A 16,908-nucleotide genomic window follows, 5' to 3' on the forward strand; every position below is an offset into this window, starting at 1 on the left:
TCTTTAATCACCAGCAGAGTTAGGACATCTCACCTTATCAGGGCCAAGAAATGGGATCTTCTCCCTGTGCCAAACTCTTCCCTCTGCAGCAGAGTTCTCCCAAGTGTTTCACAAAGAAATTAAACCTCAGGCAGACTTAACCTTATGGTTTTTTGATTTTTTTCTTTTCTCAGATTGCCACATCAGGCAAGGTTGGGAGGATGGAAAAAAGACCGAACAAACATTGGTGAGGGTGAGTAGTGGAAATGAAAATGATTTCTCTGTGTGCATGTGTAATCCAGATCTACGGGGATTGTTGTCCTATGTGTCTCTCAAAGTTTATTATAAATTATTCTTGTAGTGATGTGGAAATGATGATGTTGTGTCAAGAAACAACTAAAATAGTGTTCAAAAGCCATTTGAGCAGATGGAGCTTGATCACTTGTGAATGTGGGATTTTGCCTTGGGTCTGCTGTTGTTGGTAAATGGTTTGGGACGAGTCATTTGGACTCTGTGCTCCTCAGCTTCTGGGCTGTAGATGGAGACCATGCAAGTAGGGATAGAGTGTGGATAAATACTTCTGAAAGAGATAGGGAAGAATTAAAGCCACTGGGCAAATCATGGGTGAAGCTTCCTCTGCAAGGTGTGTGGCTCTTGATATGTGCAATCTATAAAGCTGTTTCAAGTTGGAGAAAATACAAAGAAAGCTGCTGGGATTATGCAGAAAAAGGATAGCTTATCTTGGGAGGAAACCAACAAGGCTAAGAAGGGCACTTGAACTTGTAAATATGTCAGCATACAAATGCCAGAAGGAGTGTGTTGCTGCAGGATTCCTGCAGGAAGTGACAAGGCCAGCATGTGGATAGTTTAAAGGAAGAGTGAGAATATTTCAGGGCATTATTAATGATAGGGTATTAGTGGTGTCAGGGGACTGGAGTTTGTTCACCTAAAAAACTCATTTCAGTGTTTTTTCTTGTCACTCCTATACTGATTTTCTTTACATAAAATAAACCTCTCTCAAAATCCTAAACCAAGAAGTTTTACTGACAAGATGCCTTGGAAATTATCACCATGTTTTTAATCTAGAGAAGGCCAAAACAAAGAACAAATAGCTAGGCTCTCCCAGCAAGTCAGAAAAATGTAGGTAGGTCCATCCAATTTCAGCTTCTTTGGTGTTACAGACAAAACCGAACTTACTGGATTTCTGGGGAAACAAATCTCTTCCTATATCAGTGTCCTCATAACCCATCAACTTGAAACAAAAATGAAATACTGAGCTGTTAGGACAAGCCTTGTGAGTAATACGTACCAGAGTAGCAGATTTCTTATCCTTTAGGTAATTTTCTATGGCATCATTACTTGGGGCAAAGACTGTGTATGTGTTTGCTGCTTCTATTTCGTTAGCCAGGCTGTATTGCTGTTGTGAAACACATAAAAAAAAAAAAAAATCAGAATGACCACTGATAGTCTGAAATGAAAACAAAGCAGAGACCTTCCTCTGTTCTGAAACACTGTGAACATGGTGTGAAAGCTTACAATAATGTAGCCCCTGAAAATGGAGTAGTCGGGCATTTGCTCCAGGCGGGCCAGCAGCCTCGGCATGACGGCACTGCGGAGCGGGGTCAGCACCTGCAAAGGAACAGATAGGCCACGTCACCTGCAGGTGAAGGATCACATGCAGGACAAAATGCTGTTCTATGCAGCGTTTTCCACAGGAGGTTAATAGTTTTGCACTGCTTGTGGTGCAGAAGAGCAAATCCTTATCAATATGTTGTATACCTTGTCGATGACATGAATGACCCCGTTTGTGGATGCGATGTCACTGGCCACAAAGTGAGCACCCTCGAGGGTCAGGTCCTGGAAAAGGGAGAGGAGAGAGGGTTTGTGTTTGCCTTGTTGGGGCGGTGCTTCCCAGCAGCTCATTCTGTGCATTTCCACACCCTCCCAAATGCTTGCCTAGGGCTGCACCATGGCACCACGAATTCACACCAGAGGCTGGGTTACATCAGGGAATCAAGCACAGGAGAGTGGACTCGGACTCTGCTGTTCCCTGCGTGCAGACTGGCAAAGCCCTGGGCTGGCTTGCACTGGAGTGGTTTGCTGGGCTTGGTGCACTTGCCTCCAGCGCAGGGTAGGCTGAGCTCTGAGCTGATTCACACCCTCCCAGCCCTGTGCAGCTTTGAAGGACCCTGTTCATAACTTCTCCTTTGGAGCATAGAGGTGGGGGGAACTTCCCTCTCCCTTAATGGGGATGAAGTGCTTAAATGTGGCTTGTGTATTTCCAGGAAATCCTCCTCAGAACATGGAATTTTCCTGATAAAAAGGCCAAGGGGGAAGGGCTGTAACTTGTTATTTACCATTAAAAATACCCTCAGGTGCTTTAGGACTATCAAGTTGCATATGTGGAGACATGTGTTATCACTGCTTCCTCCTACCTCCCCTGTTCCCTAAATTAAGTTATTTGGTCTCCTTGATGCTCTTTGTCTTAATGTAGCTCATACAGGCTGCTCCAGGCAAGGACTGCCCTTCTGCTTGTTACAACTGTCCAGTGTTTGCAGCACCTACTGGGGCATTAGAAATAAATAAGATTGTGGACAAATTTCAGTGATGTAAAGTAGTGGAGAAAAACAAGCTAATGTTTCTCCCAGAGGGCCCAATATAATTGAACTATGCCTTTAATTTTATGCCATGTATTTTAAAAAAATACATAATGTCTGTGTAGTTTTGTTATACAAGAAAGACGGAGGCAGTGATGGTGAGGGTTTGGTGTATGATACCGCAGTGGTTTGCAGGTCATCTCACCCCATTTTCTTTAGACAAGTGTAGGAATTTGCTCTGTAGCGATGTTGGCAGCATGTCAGAGGACGTTAAATTCTGGAAATCAGCAAAGCTGTAAGCTCCTGTCAGTACATGATACCTAAAGGAAATTAACTGGATTTGAAGGTTTTGTATTTTCTCTCTTTGTCTTATTTCAGATAAACATGCTTAGTGTGTCTCAAACTGTAGTTTTAAGCAGGAATTGGTTCTACAAGACCTTGTTCAGGTGTTATTTATGTTTTCATCTTAGTTCAACCTTTAAACATTTCTGACATGACACAAAGAATGCCTTTTTTTCCAGTGGCCTTGCTACAGAGATTTATACCACTGGAACTAGAAGGGGAATCCTATGCCCTTCCTTTAAAATCAAAATATCTGTCTTGCTCTAGTGGCTTCAAACCAAAGGTTTGTTTAGCATAAAAACAGTGAATTTAAAAAACCAAACCCCAAACCATTGACGTACTTAAGTAGAGTTGGAATGTTACTTTTTGACATCCAAAAGGCTTTCTCATCTTCATCCATGTTCTCAATTGCTTGCAGAGAAGGCACAAGGACAGTTAGGTTTGAGGTGGTGGACAACACCGAGTTTATCTTGGCCTCCTGCATGGGAGTAAAGAGGGTAAAATAATTCATTCTAAGGATGGTCTATAAATAGTAGCTGGTGACATTTTAAGCAAGGTGGAATATGTGACGTGCTTTGTGACCAGCCTGGAAAGGGAAAAACTATTATACTGAGCAATGACTTGAACAATAGCACTTAGAGCTGTACAAAAATGGTAAATGAGTGTCTATTTTTTACAGAATAGATTGCCAGCATTTAAAGGGCAGAAATAATGTCCAGGTCAGAATTGTTTCTTATTATGACATACATAACTTGACCCCCCTCAAAAGTTAGCCTGTCTCATAGGTATTATGCACTTGAGTGTTAAAGAAAAAAAAAATAGTGGTGATAAATGCTAGTGGTTATTGATAAATTCAAGTAACTTGCTCTTACAGAGCAGTCTGTGCTGTTTAATAGATAGAAGGACTATGAACCATGATATAAGAAACTCCCATGACACAGTGTTCCCATTTGGAAGAAGACTATTTAACATGGCTGGGATTTTTTTCAAGAGGTCCAGGAGTTATCTGTGCCCACTAGCACTGCAGCAGAGCTTGCTGCTGACAGCTCTAATTTTAGATGGGGATTGTGAGATCTGTAGCATGCATGAATTAATTAATCTTCCATTTAATCTGCCTTAAGGATGGAAAGAGTTTCCACTGGAGAGGATTTTTCCAGTTGTGTGGATTTTTTTTTTTTTTGAGTGAAAAATTGAAAGGTAAATATTTACATGTGATCTTACTGAAGATGGGGTTCTCCAAGCTTTTCACAGGCTCCACAAGTTGCCATTTTTGATACTACAAAACCTGAGGGAGCAATATGAGCTTGGGTTCTACCTTTTTGCAGCTGGTATGCTGCCTGGAAGCTGGCTTGTTTTGGATAGTCCTTCATTACCCATATTGGGTTTTGAATCAAGAAGGGAATCAGCTCCCTTAAATAGCTGGGAATTTTGTCTCTGTTAAGATCGTCTTTCTGCCTAGCCACCATCTCTATCACCTTCCAAATATTTAAATATAGAAAGAGCAACAAACTTCCCCTTCTCATCCTTCCTGAGCAGCAAGAAAAATATTTGGTTATTAAAAGTGGCAAACATCACATTCCTGCTCAAGTACAAAGTCAAAAACCCATGGATGAGTATGCCTCCCTATTTTGCTCATGTTTGTAGTTGTGTTTATTTTAAGTGATAGCATTTCTTTGAAGTGTAGCAGAAATTTCCATGTCTGTTTAAATAGATTATACAGAATCCTCCCTCTGATTTGTTCCCTCATTATCTAAAGAGCACATTAGCAGGAGAACAGCATTTCTTATTGTGCCCATTTCTTTAAATTCTTTACTTTCTCTATACAGTGTCCAGTGCCACAATGTGAGCTCAGGGCCAGGCAGACAACTGACCTGAATTAGCCACATGGAGCTCTCTTAAGAAGCTCCCTGAGGTGTTCCTTGCAATTATGTACTTTAATGATCCCCAAGCCATCTAACTTTGAAAAGCCTTAAAGCAACTAATGTGCTGTGACTTCTGCTTCTGATGCTATTCATTAACACATCCCTGTCCTTGTTCACCATGTATTTGCTGAACACTTCTTACATTTAGGTTTTAAATTCTTGTGGGAGCAACCAGTTTTGATCTTTATTCATACAGTTCCAATCACAGTGGGGTAGGACCTTAACGTTACTGCTGTTCCATTAATAAATGATAGCATGTGAAAATAGAAAGTAGATTTTGACAACCAGTGTATCCAGAACTATGGGGTTTGAAACCTACTTTGGTGTTTCTTCCATAATCTGGAGCCAAACAAGTTAATCTTTCTTCACTGAGGTTGTTCAGCCTGGAGAAAAGAAGACTCCAGGGAGATATTTTTTGGCCTTTCAGTACTTACAGGGAGCTTGTAAGAAAGGTGGGGCAGACTTTTTAGCAAGACCTTTTGCAAAAGAATAAGGGATAATGGTTCTAAACTGAAAAAGGGTGGATTTAGGTTTGATATCAGAGAGATTTTTTTTTTTTTTTTTTTTTTTAACAAAGAGGGTGATGAAACACTGGAAGAGGTTGCTTAGGGGTGTGGTGGATGACCCATCCCTGGAGACATCAGGGTCAGGCTGGGCAGGACTCTGAGCAACCTGACCTAGTTGAAGGTGTCCCTACTTATGGTAGGGAGATTAGACCAGATGGACTTTAAAGGTCCTTTTCTACTCAAACCATTCTATGATTCTATTTGTTGCACAGACTGAGTTTTTTCCTGCTCTCTTGCTGTGGCAGCAGCACACTGTCCTGCCATACACTTGCATTTTCCTGCCATGGGGCACGTGAAAATGGAGGTGTAGGGCATTGCCTTCCCTTCCCACTTGTCATTTTATTGAATGAGAGAAGTTGAAAGGAGACACCTGGGGTCATGTTCAGTCTCTGCTCACACCCTGCTGCTGCTCATCTGGGCTGCAGTGTGTTTTAATGCAAAATTAGTCATGGCTTAGAGAGCAGGCTTGGAACTAGCTCTGCTGCTTGTGGAGCTTCCTTACTTACTGAATTTGGGTTCAGAATTTGGCTTTCAGGTGGAAATAGGGAACCAAATGATCAACCCCCCCCCGGAAAGGTGGGAAAGGCACCCTGATGTCTTTCCCAATTATCAGCTTCCTCTCTCTGATGAAAATATTGCTGTGAGGGTCCCATTTCTAGACTCTACAAGGCTCATGTATTTCTGCAAACTTGAACATAATACAGAAATTAACCACAAAATGTACTTACATTAACCCATTGGTTAAAAGCAGCTGCTTCTGACAGAGTGGATAGCTCCTGATGAGAAAGAAGGGAGATCAATGAATTTGTAAGGTATAATTAGCTGTACCAAAGTGCTCTTGACTGTGGTGCAACCCACCATGTCTGGCCTGGCTGATGTGACATGGAGGAGGAGGAGGTTTTTGGTGTGTGTGAAAAGGGATGGCATTCATGTTTTTTTTTTTTTTTTTTTTAAACACTTATACTTTCTGGTAATGGGAAAGGTGAATTACCAATTCTTGAAAATCAGGCCATAGATTGCTTAGGTGTGTACCGACCTTAGTATGTATTGTGTACTGACCCCAGGCTAAGACTAATTTTCTGTGATTTTAAACTTAATTCTTCTCTTAACTCCATGTAAAATTGATTGAAATACATGTTGTTTTAGCTGATATTTGTACAGCATCTTACACATCACCCATCCCTTATTCTGCCACAGTACTTAGAACAGAGATAGATGATAGAATAAGCAGGGTGGCAGATGGTGCTGAGAGCCATGTAAGATTATTGCCAGGAGCTGAGACTGAGGACACTCTCATATTTCCTATGCTGTTAAATGCATGTTTATTTCACCAATTGACTTGCTTTGGTCTTATCTGCCTGTGGGTCAGCACAGTTTAAATTGATCATTTCCACTGAGATAGACTGCAGGGCAGAACTTCAGAAGAGTTGACTGCTTGGTGCTCCCAGCTGGGAGGTGAGTGCTTAGCACTTCTGTAGGTTTGGACTCTGGGATTGGTGTTTTTCAATTTGTCTTCAATTTCAAATTTTCAATTTGTTTGAAGCCAGAAATATGCTCTGCTCCCTTAGGCGCCTTTCCAAGCCATGCTTTTAAACACAACATATAATTTATGAATCAGGCAAATGTTCCCACCGGACCATTCTTTGCAGAGATCACTGGTGGGCATCATATTTTTCTGGCTGTTTGTAAAGGCTTTGCTATTCTCTCTGGTTAAGATCTAGGGTGAGACCTGTGCAGCAGGTCCTGTACAGAGGAAGTGACCCCAGTACTTACATCTGCAGCATTTCCGTAGCACGTCCTACCGTCCCCCTCATAGCCCTTTGGGCACACACACTCCCAGCCACGAGAAGACTCAAACTGACAAGTTGCCTTTGAACCAGAAAGAGAGAATTTGTCAAATACTCAGGAGACCACGCCAGCACGGATGGCCTGTGAAACCTCTTACTAGGACCTGTTTATATATAAGCATAAGCTTACAAAGGAGCATTTTACCATCTTCCATGGGTGTTCTCACCTTCCTGTAGGACACACTCCATCAGCCCAGGGTACTAACTCCCTCCACTACCCACCATACACTAAGTCTATAGGAATCTAAACCCTTGCTCCACTTTTTCTTGTTTCCTTCCTACTCATTTGAGGCCCAATTCTTTCACCTGACTATGGCAGATCCATCCTTTGCTCCCTAGTGCTCCTCACCTCAGCTCTTTGCCCCACCTGAGGATGGAACTACAGGGCACAGCAGAGCTGTGATGAATCCGATAGATGCCTGGGTAGAGATGCTTGACTGGGGTAAATATCCCAACAGGATAGTGGATCCAAGTTGTAATTGCTGGTAGAAAAACAGTGTTTGTTTATTCCAGGCTTGAGATAATCCTTCTGTACTGGCAGATTTGGGAGCAGCCCTTGCAGTCTATCCTCAACTCATGTACCATACTGATGTGGTTCACGCAGTTTTTGGTGCTTGTAGAACTGCTTGGAAAGTGCTTTCTCAAAAGGAAATTGCAAGCTTGAAATGGCAAATAATTTCTATGGTGTACGCAGGAGGTGAGGTGTGATATGTATCTGAACACTTTGTTCAGGGAATGATTAATTACTCACCAGATGATGGCATTTTTCATTTTGTTCCAGGCACGAGTTTATGGGTGTGCATTCAATTCCATTCCCCTGAAATCCATCCTTACACTTGCAGTCATTCTGTTGTTTCAATAAAACACGACAATTCATTAAAATGATTAAAATAGTGTACATATTCTAGACATGGTGAATTAGTTTCTGTGTGTTTCTGTAGCTTGGCATTGACTTCAGTGGAATGACACTGACTAATATCTGCAGAAGACCTTCATACCTGACATCTACTAATGTACTGTCTAAAAATGTGTTCGCTGCCAGAGCACCACCACATAGAAAGGAGGGAACACTGGGAGTGGAATTTGAGGAAACTGTTTTGGATAGAAAGCACCATGTGGAAATAACATCATGGCTGTGAGACAGAGGAGGATTTGGGTAGGAAGCCCAAGCTCTGGCAGAGCAAAATGAAGGTGCCATTGAATGTGAGGACCTACCTGAGCTGGCCCGATGTATATGCAGGTGGCATTCTCGTGGCACCGTGCCATGGTGGGCAGCAGGCAGTTGTTGATGGCTGAGCAGTCCCTTCCATCGCCTGTCCATCCTGCCTGGCAAACACACCTGTGCTCCCCTGGGCCTGTCTGAACACACTCAGCCTAGGGGAGGATGCAGAGGCAGCCGTTCAGGACTCTTAGGGGACATCTGCCTTTAGCCATAAGGCTAGTCTAAGCTCTGTAGTGGTATCTGGGAAAGAGACTGTAACTCAAATGAAAACTGTGTCTCTTGTGCAGAAGTTTCTGGCCAAACCTTCCTCTTTTCTTGCCTTTCTGTGGAAAAAGCATGTACTTACATTGATATTGCAGCCACCAGGGTTTAAAACAGCACAAGGATCAACTTTGCTGCAGCTCAAGCCATCTCCCTCATAGCCAGGTTTGCAAACACAGCTACAGAGACAAGAGGAGGAAGGAGGCGTTACATGTGACAGGACCGCTCTAAAGCAAATTGACTATTTTCCACTGCAACATGCTATTTATAGGCAGCTTAAAATTGGTAACCTTGGATTTGTGATGCAAATAACTCAAGTGTGTACATTAAGGGTTTTTTTCCTGAAACGTTGACTGGGTTAATTGAGTCAAATCAGGGATCCATTCTCCGCATATGAGACATGGAGTGAAATTAATTCTGAGCTGATGTTATCATTGTGAAGTTGAGCTAACAGCTCTAAAATATTTATGGGCTGGCTATGCTCTCTGTTACACAGAAGATGTCTCTCTCTCTGAAATGTGTGCAAGACAATGAGCCCTCCTATTTCCCTGGGTCCCTCCCCTAGATTAACCTATATTGGAAGGAATTACTTAAACCCTCAGGTTCTGCAGGATCCCCCACTGTGCTTGTCGTGACTTATTATGGATACACTGCGGCAAGAGGCAAACTTGCTGCATGTGAAGGTGAGCTTGAGGCAAGTGCAGGGCAGCTGAAGCAGTAACAGAGTTTCGTGGCCAGTCCTGGCAGGACTGGGGAACCTGTGCTGAAGTCTGTGGTGCTGTGGTGTGCAAAACTTACCTGAGCTGACCAGAGTGTGATATCCATCCTAAAGTTGTTGAGAATTTCATTCTTTTTCAGCAAGGCTTAAACTCCTAAATCACTAAGGGGTGGTTAGAAACAAGAGCTTCCTAAAAGCCACTGTAGACATTGGTAGGAAGAGAGGCTTTTAATCAAGGATCAGATCTGTATGCTCTGTATGCAACTGTTAGTGTTAAATACATAAGCTACAGGGTATTGAGAACTTGTAATTATTATCTTGCATCCCAAGTGGGTGATGTGGTGTGTGGTTATGCTTGTTTGCTGCATTGCAGGGTTGCAGTGGCTGCTGCCTGTGCACTGCTGCCAGGGACTGTTTTGGTCAGGCAAACAGGAAAGAGCTGCAGCACAGTGAATGTTAATTGGATGCAGGCTACTGACTTACCTCACTGTGCCATCACTGAGCTGACAGTCTGCATGTGCATGGCAGAGCTGTAGGGAGGCCTCACAGGGAACAATCTGCTTCTCACAGAGGTTCCCTGTGTATCCAGCTCTGCAGGATCCAGGAAGACAGGTCCCATCGCTGTCTATTCGGTTATCACACTTCCCATAAATGCAGAGGCACTCTACCAGAGATAAACTATAATGTGCAATTCCACAGTGGAAAAAGGCATTTATACTTACATAGCATTTCTTATGAATCTCTTCCTTTTTTTTTTTTTTTCAAGAATCTAAAGTTCTGTAGTTTTTAATGTCACTTTGATGGGGGACTTGTTTGTTAATCATAGCCATATCTTTTCAGGTGTTTTTTTACGGGTAACTATTTAAAACCTGTTGTATTTTTACACTGCTCTTATCAATGAATTTCAAAGTGCTTCAGAGAAGTAGGAGCAAAATACTATGTCCTAGACTATTAAAGTTATTCATTGCATGACTTTTGCTGTGCTTTCAGTGACAGGATAAGCCTTTAAACATGTAGCCCACAGATCCTCCAGGTTGCACAGTGCTGGGTACACAGAGCATCAGCACAGACCTACCAGCACATTGCTAGGACTGGGTGGAACAGTGCTGCTGGAGGCACAGCAATATGCCCAAGGGGCACAGCAGGAAAGCTTTGTGCATTCCAAAGAAGTGTCAGTGACTAGTCAAGCAAACACTTATTACTTTGGTGGGACTGGAGTTTAGGCACTACCACAGTTCCTGATGGAATTTGTGTCTCAGCTTTTGTCCATGTACCTCTGAACCTTCAAGGGAGCTTTGCTTCATGAATGGCAGGCTGTTTCATAACAAAAAAGACTAGAAATGGTTTTGTAGATGAGGAATGTGTGTATGTTTGATGGTGTATATGCTGTAGACTCTCAAATGTATTATGGTTTGGCTCAGTAGGATTAAATCTGTCAATGCAGAACTGCAAGCTATAAAATAGATGAGAAATTATTCAGTAAGGGTAGTTAAGTGGCCTAAACACAACCTGTTTATATATCTAGTTGTTCTTAGGTTACATATGTTTGTCATTGCAGGCAGAATCTGTTCTGTTATGAGCAATAGCAGATGGGAACAGAATGGCAAAGATTTTCTTTTCAATTACTTGTGTGAGTGAGACAGAAATCAAAAGAACGATGAATTAGTATAAAACGAGCTCTGCCCCCTGCAAAGAGTAATTTAGAGTATTTACACTGACCCTGGCCTTATGATGTGTCCCTTTGAAATAGGAAATGAGAATTCCTCAGGAACATCTTGCTCATCTTCCACAGGGACTGTTTAGCAAGCAGTTAACTCCTGCCTGAACACCACTAGGGTCCACTCTTGTGCTGAGGCTGTAGAGCTGCACTTACCTTTGTCACACTGAGGTCCATATTTGCCAGGGTCTGAGCAGAACTGGCAGCTCAAGCCTTGAAATGCCTCAGAGCAAACACAAGTGCCATTTCCATCCAGGCCATCCATACACTGTGATATGGAAGGGAGGTGATTGTTATGTATGAATTCAAACAAGTTTTTACCCTAGAAAAGTGACTACACGCCTGCCCACATTTTGTGATTCTGATAGACTCCCAGGAAGAACTCCAGCTTTGCTGAGACAGGTGTTTCAAAGAAAAACTTTCTTTATGCTTTTTCTTTGCTGCTATATATTCTACCTTTCTTTGCAGTTTTTATGTGAGAATAGTGAGGTGGGTCATTACACTGTGCTGTGTAAATTAAAAGCATGAGAATGGGCCACTCAGCCTTGCCTGTGTGCTGTGTGTTGGAACCTTAGAAATCCGCAATTTGGACGTCTGAGAGATGACAGATTCCCTCCTACCTATAGCTGAACCTGAAATTCACAGCCATCACCGGACGCAGATGAAGGGGGCAGCCCTTGTGGAGCCCAACATTCCTGTTGTGCAGAAATGCTCCAGGGGCTTTTGGGACACAGATCATCCTTCCGCCCCTGGAGTGCAGGGTGATGCTGGATGTTCTGCTTACCTGCCCATTCCCTGAGCAGGGTTTGGAGAAACCTCCTGGACACGGCCTGCAGTTAGGGCCAAAGAAGCCTTTGCAACACTTTGGTTCCTGCAAAATAAAGAAAATATCCTCTTTCAGTGCTTTAGGGCAGAGGCAGTGCATAAAGATCAAATCTTTGTTGTGTTTTGGCCCTCTGGGAAATGCCTGCACGGATAACTGTTTCTGAAAAGCCTTGTGTTGAACCAGAACCAGCTCTGCCATGGCCTTGTTAAAAACCAGGAAGGGTGTTGACAGTTCAGTAAGGGGATGCACAGATCACCAGATATATTGCCCTTGTTCTCATAAGACTCAATGTTAGAAATCCCCGTCCTGTCCCCACTTATGAGCATTCCAGGGGTAACTGCTCATATTGTGTGCAGTCTCATATTTGCCAGTGGGAGTGCAGTGAAATTAGGATGTGGGCAGTTTCCTTGGAATCCGAGATCAGGAACGTCAGGATGTTTCACCCCAGAGAGATGCTGTGACAGCCAGACATGCTGCTTTGATCTTCTTCCTTCCCCTCCCCAGGGTGGGATTTTAGCCACCATGCAGCTCTGGATGGCTTTTTCAGTTGTATGTTGTTTTATTTGTGCAATGGCTTCTTGATCTGTTTATTTATAAAGAGAAAGTGTTTTAGAAAAGACTGATTTGCATATGTGATTTAAGAGAACTAGGAATTAGCAAAATGCTTACAAAGCTTACAGTTTTTAGACCTATCTGCCTGTCACTAAGTGGTACTCATGAAGTGCAGAAGCCTGTTTAGGACCCCTAGAAGAGTGTAAGGATCTATTAGGGCTAATGACTTCTGCAAGAGCTGGCCTTCCCAAGCAGGGAAGTGTGTAAAGATCTCTCAGGGGCTAATGACTTCTGCAAGAGCTAGCCTTCCCAAGCAGGGAAGTGTGTAAAGATCTCTCAGGGGCTAATGACTTCTGCAAGAACTGGACTTCCCAAGCAGTAGTTGGGGTGTGATTCTCATGAGTGTTCCCCACTCATTGTTATCCAATATCATGGGAAGTCCTGGGACAGGAGTGGCTGGGATCAGGAGAGGATGAGTTATCCTGTTCTTCATGAGTGAAGCTGTATAGGAAAATGAAATGAATACACCTGGGTGTGGAGCCTTATGTGAAAACTCCTGCTTGGCAAAGTATGAGCGTGCTGTTGTCACTAACATATGACAGCTAATCTGGACTTTCCCTGATATTCAGTTCTGAGATGTACACTAGCTCCTCTCAGCCTGGTGTTGAAGTGCATGGAAACTACATGGACGTGTCCAAACATCTCTCAAATCCAAAAGGAAAGTTCACCATGTATAAGACAATATTTTGGAAAACTTTTACATACATTTCACCTTAAGGAGCTGTAATTCTGTAGCTTTGCTGTTATATTGCAGGCTCTGTCAGAGCCAATTTTTTGAAAGGTTGAGCATTCAGTAATGTACCTCTGTTTTGAGAAAGACTAGAACATGCATGAGAGGGAAGCATTAGTATTTCTAAGCTACGTAGAATTCTGTGAAAGAGTCTTAATATCACAGCATAATTTACCTGGACAACAGAAAGCACCTTGCTGGTATTGCATTTAAAATTTTTATCAAATTATGTATTTTTCATGATACCAACTTTCTTTTCATTGTTTCTGACTACTGATTTACAGGACTACTATCTGTGGATTTTTATAAAATGGGGAAAAACATTCCTGTGTAGCTAGACTTGAATTTTGTATGTGGAGAAATATGCAGCTAAATTTGCATCTCTTAGATACAAAGCAGATGGGAGATCTTCAGTCCTTCCTGAACCTGTGTCTGCAGACTGTTACTTCAGGGAGGATGCTTAATCAAAAGGAAACTTTTAACAGATGTGAGGTCTATTTTACACGTATTCAGTTTATTAACTCTCTAAGCATTGTCATAGTGATTCTCATTCCTCACATCTCTCCTCTGCTGAAATAGGACTTGCTTCACCTGAGAACCAAGTAAGAGCTTCTATGAACTATACAGGGAATTTTGCAAGAGCAAACAAAATAACGCTGAAATTATCAAATGATTCACTCATTGCCAAAAAGAGATGAAAGTATCATCTATATTTGTATTTTTATGCAGTCTCCTGTGTTCATATGTGGTTCTTTTGCTTTCTATATTGGCAGAGCAATAACCAAACTATGGGCATGCCTTCCCTCATGCCTTTTGGACAACATGTTGGGCAATGTCACTTAGGATGAGCTGTGCCTCCTGGGGACAGGGAGCCAGTACGTGCTGTAAACAACCTGCACACACACCCTAGATGGAAGCAATAGAGATAGGGATTTGAAAAGGTGGTATACCATCTGCTGAGATGCACACTTATGGATGGTGTACCCTGTACATTTTAAGTATCTCCGTTTTATGACTTCTAAGTGTTACAGCATGAATCTGGAACTAAAGGGCAGCACCAGGGCTATATCTACTGGCTCTGATTTTTTGAAGAATTGTTATTCATTTCCACCTTCTCCTTTCTTTCCCCATTTTTCCTTCCCTCATTCCCTTCTTTTAATGAACATGAAGCTTCCTCAACAGAAGAAAACAAGGACATGAATGCACTGGTGTCCTTGACTCAACTCAGTATAATGAGTTAACTAATGTTGTCTGAGAGTCTACCGAAGTCTACGCATTTAACTTCTATGAGAATATTTTATTTTTTTCCTGGAAAAAGACAGATTAGTTGAGTCTAGAATGCAGGCACTGTGAACAGAAATTTGTCTTGTGTAAAGAGAAAAATATTCTTTGCTTCCACATGGTAGATCCTGTACTCCATTGTGATCCAGTGGTACATAGATATTTTTTGTCTTCACATTTGGTTACTTTTCCTGACTGGCTAATTTATCACCATGTGGTGGTGACAGAGGCTGGCAATTACATTACTGAGGAGATATAAACTCCATTGGCAGTTTTAAAGATGAATTCTCTACAAGATCTGCATGCAATAACTTCAGAGAGGCTGAACTTTTAGAGTGTGGATATGGAGTTTGTCAAAGCTATTGTCCTTGTGACTATCAATGTCTTGTTTTTCAATCAAGTTAGCATATTTCCTAGAGCCAGCATCCATTGTGTTATGTGACTCTGTTTTGTAGCCATTGAACAGGAGACCATAAACCTGAATTATGGCACTTCACCCACAGATTTATCACTGGACCTGTGGGGAAAGAATCAGGTACTGGTTTGGATTTAGTAGTGCCTCATATTGTGCAGGACTTAAAGGAATAAAGGATCAGAATTACGAAAGCATTTGTGCAGCAAATAGCTGAGGTACCAATACCACTACTGTGCTTTAAAGGTCTGTGGGTCAGATATGTATATTTTAGCAAATACATTTCAATATTATAAAAGCTCTTTTACACACTGCATAGCTATGTCTGAAGCTGACATAGGGTCTTGCCTTTGTGTTTCTGAAAATGCCTGTAAGTGTGTCTTTACCCCTTTAGAACCTAAAAATCTGGCTGATTGTTGTGGGCAATGTTTCCTTCTGTTGATGTTGCTCTCCTTGATGCTCAGTGCCACTTGGTGTCACCTACTCAGTCCCTTTCTCCCCCTGAAATGGTCCCAGCCATGTGTACCCTCCTCTTCCTGAGGGTGGGAGTCTGGACTCTCTCTTCTGCCATGCCCCAGCAGAGGGCAGAGGAAAGTGCCCACACCTCCAGGCAAGGTCAGCTCTGCCTGTTCTCAGTGGTAGATTGATACATTGCCTTCACACTGAAGTCATTGGGGCACAGAGATCTATTCCCATCAAATCTGCCACTGGGGTGATGATCTCGGGGAAGGTGGAGCAGGGAGCTGGGGTCAGCTGCTCCCTCAGTGCTCCGAGCACCACTTGTCAGAGATCATCATAACCATGTGGCTGTGGTCCACACATCAGGCAGTACAGGGGACCTGTTGTCCCTGCGGTGCTCTTTGTGACATTAAGAATAAGCCCTGCTGTCCTTCAGTTAGGCTCAGGTGCAGCTTTCAGCATTTGGGTATGGTTACATGGATAAGTATGCATTAGCCCAAAGGTTTCATCTTTAGGGATGCAAAGTTCTTGTAAGTGTGTAGATCTACCAGTTCCTACAAGGTTTGTGTCTTCTAACTCTTTAAATACAAATAGTGTTTATTAGGTGTTGTTACTCCTGTTTTCTGAGAGTGATGGGAATGCTTGGTGCAGAGTAAAAACTGCAAAAGCCATTGCTCCTTTGTGTTTTCCTGGCTAGCAGTGCTCTGCTTAAATCTTGGAAAATATAACTATATTTTTTAACTATGCATGCAGCTTTCAAGGCTAACAGAAGTTCCTAACTTAAATTTGGGGGAAAATTTCTAGGACCCAACAGCATTTGTTCTGTCTTTAAATAATTTTTGTCTGTTGCTTTAGGATAGCTTGATGTTGGACACAATTTTTAGGTAGGTTTTTGATAAGGAATTCAGATTACTGGAGTGTTCTGGGTGTGGATTGCTTTTTGCATCAGAGGTTGATGCTTGGAGCTCTGCCTGGTTTATGATTATATTATACATACAGCACTTTGTAGTTACTGCCAGTGGTAATAGATCTTTACTGCCAGTGTTTTCTTCATTACATTTTGATGCTGTCCAGCTCTGCTGGGAACCTCTTTGCAGGCTGTGGTTCTGGACTGTTGTAAGCTTAGACATTAAATGTTTTCCTTTTGTACCGGAACTGTTACTGGCCCAGAAATGGGCTTGAACATGGTCCAGAGGCAGCTCACTGGACCTTACTCCAAAGGAAAAGTCTGGTCTGACATTCAGCCCTCTTACCAGAAATAGCATCTGAATGTTACCAAGTAAAGGCCTGTACTGTGTTACCTAAGTGAGCAAGGTTTGTCAGAAACCACCCTTTTAAATGGGAGCAGTTTTGTTTCTGGAGAAAAGCAGGGCTAGGGGAAATTGTGGCTGCTGAAAATAACATAAAATATAATTAA

At 42.4% G+C, this 16,908-nt stretch overlaps 1 protein-coding gene across 1 annotated transcript in view; it reads right to left on the bottom strand.

The window, feature by feature from the left end:
- The window catches only part of STAB2 (stabilin 2), a 75,774-nt gene that overhangs the window by 33,766 nt on the left and 25,100 nt on the right, over positions 1-16,908 (bottom strand). The window contains exons 19-31 of the mRNA XM_053978657.1: positions 11,956-12,042; positions 11,328-11,439; positions 9,938-10,118; positions 8,822-8,915; positions 8,469-8,627; positions 8,005-8,100; positions 7,180-7,275; positions 6,135-6,182; positions 3,260-3,396; positions 2,782-2,896; positions 1,759-1,836; positions 1,516-1,608; positions 1,289-1,396 (exon numbers count right to left, since the gene is read on the bottom strand). Coding sequence (XP_053834632.1) covers positions 1,289-1,396; positions 1,516-1,608; positions 1,759-1,836; positions 2,782-2,896; positions 3,260-3,396; positions 6,135-6,182; positions 7,180-7,275; positions 8,005-8,100; positions 8,469-8,627; positions 8,822-8,915; positions 9,938-10,118; positions 11,328-11,439; positions 11,956-12,042 — 1,404 coding nt within the window. The remainder of the gene's footprint in view (positions 1-1,288; positions 1,397-1,515; positions 1,609-1,758; positions 1,837-2,781; positions 2,897-3,259; positions 3,397-6,134; positions 6,183-7,179; positions 7,276-8,004; positions 8,101-8,468; positions 8,628-8,821; positions 8,916-9,937; positions 10,119-11,327; positions 11,440-11,955; positions 12,043-16,908) is intronic.

This window comes from Vidua macroura, chromosome 5, assembly GCF_024509145.1.
Source record: "Vidua macroura isolate BioBank_ID:100142 chromosome 5, ASM2450914v1, whole genome shotgun sequence".
In the NCBI taxonomy this organism is placed as follows: Eukaryota; Metazoa; Chordata; class Aves; order Passeriformes; family Viduidae; genus Vidua; species Vidua macroura.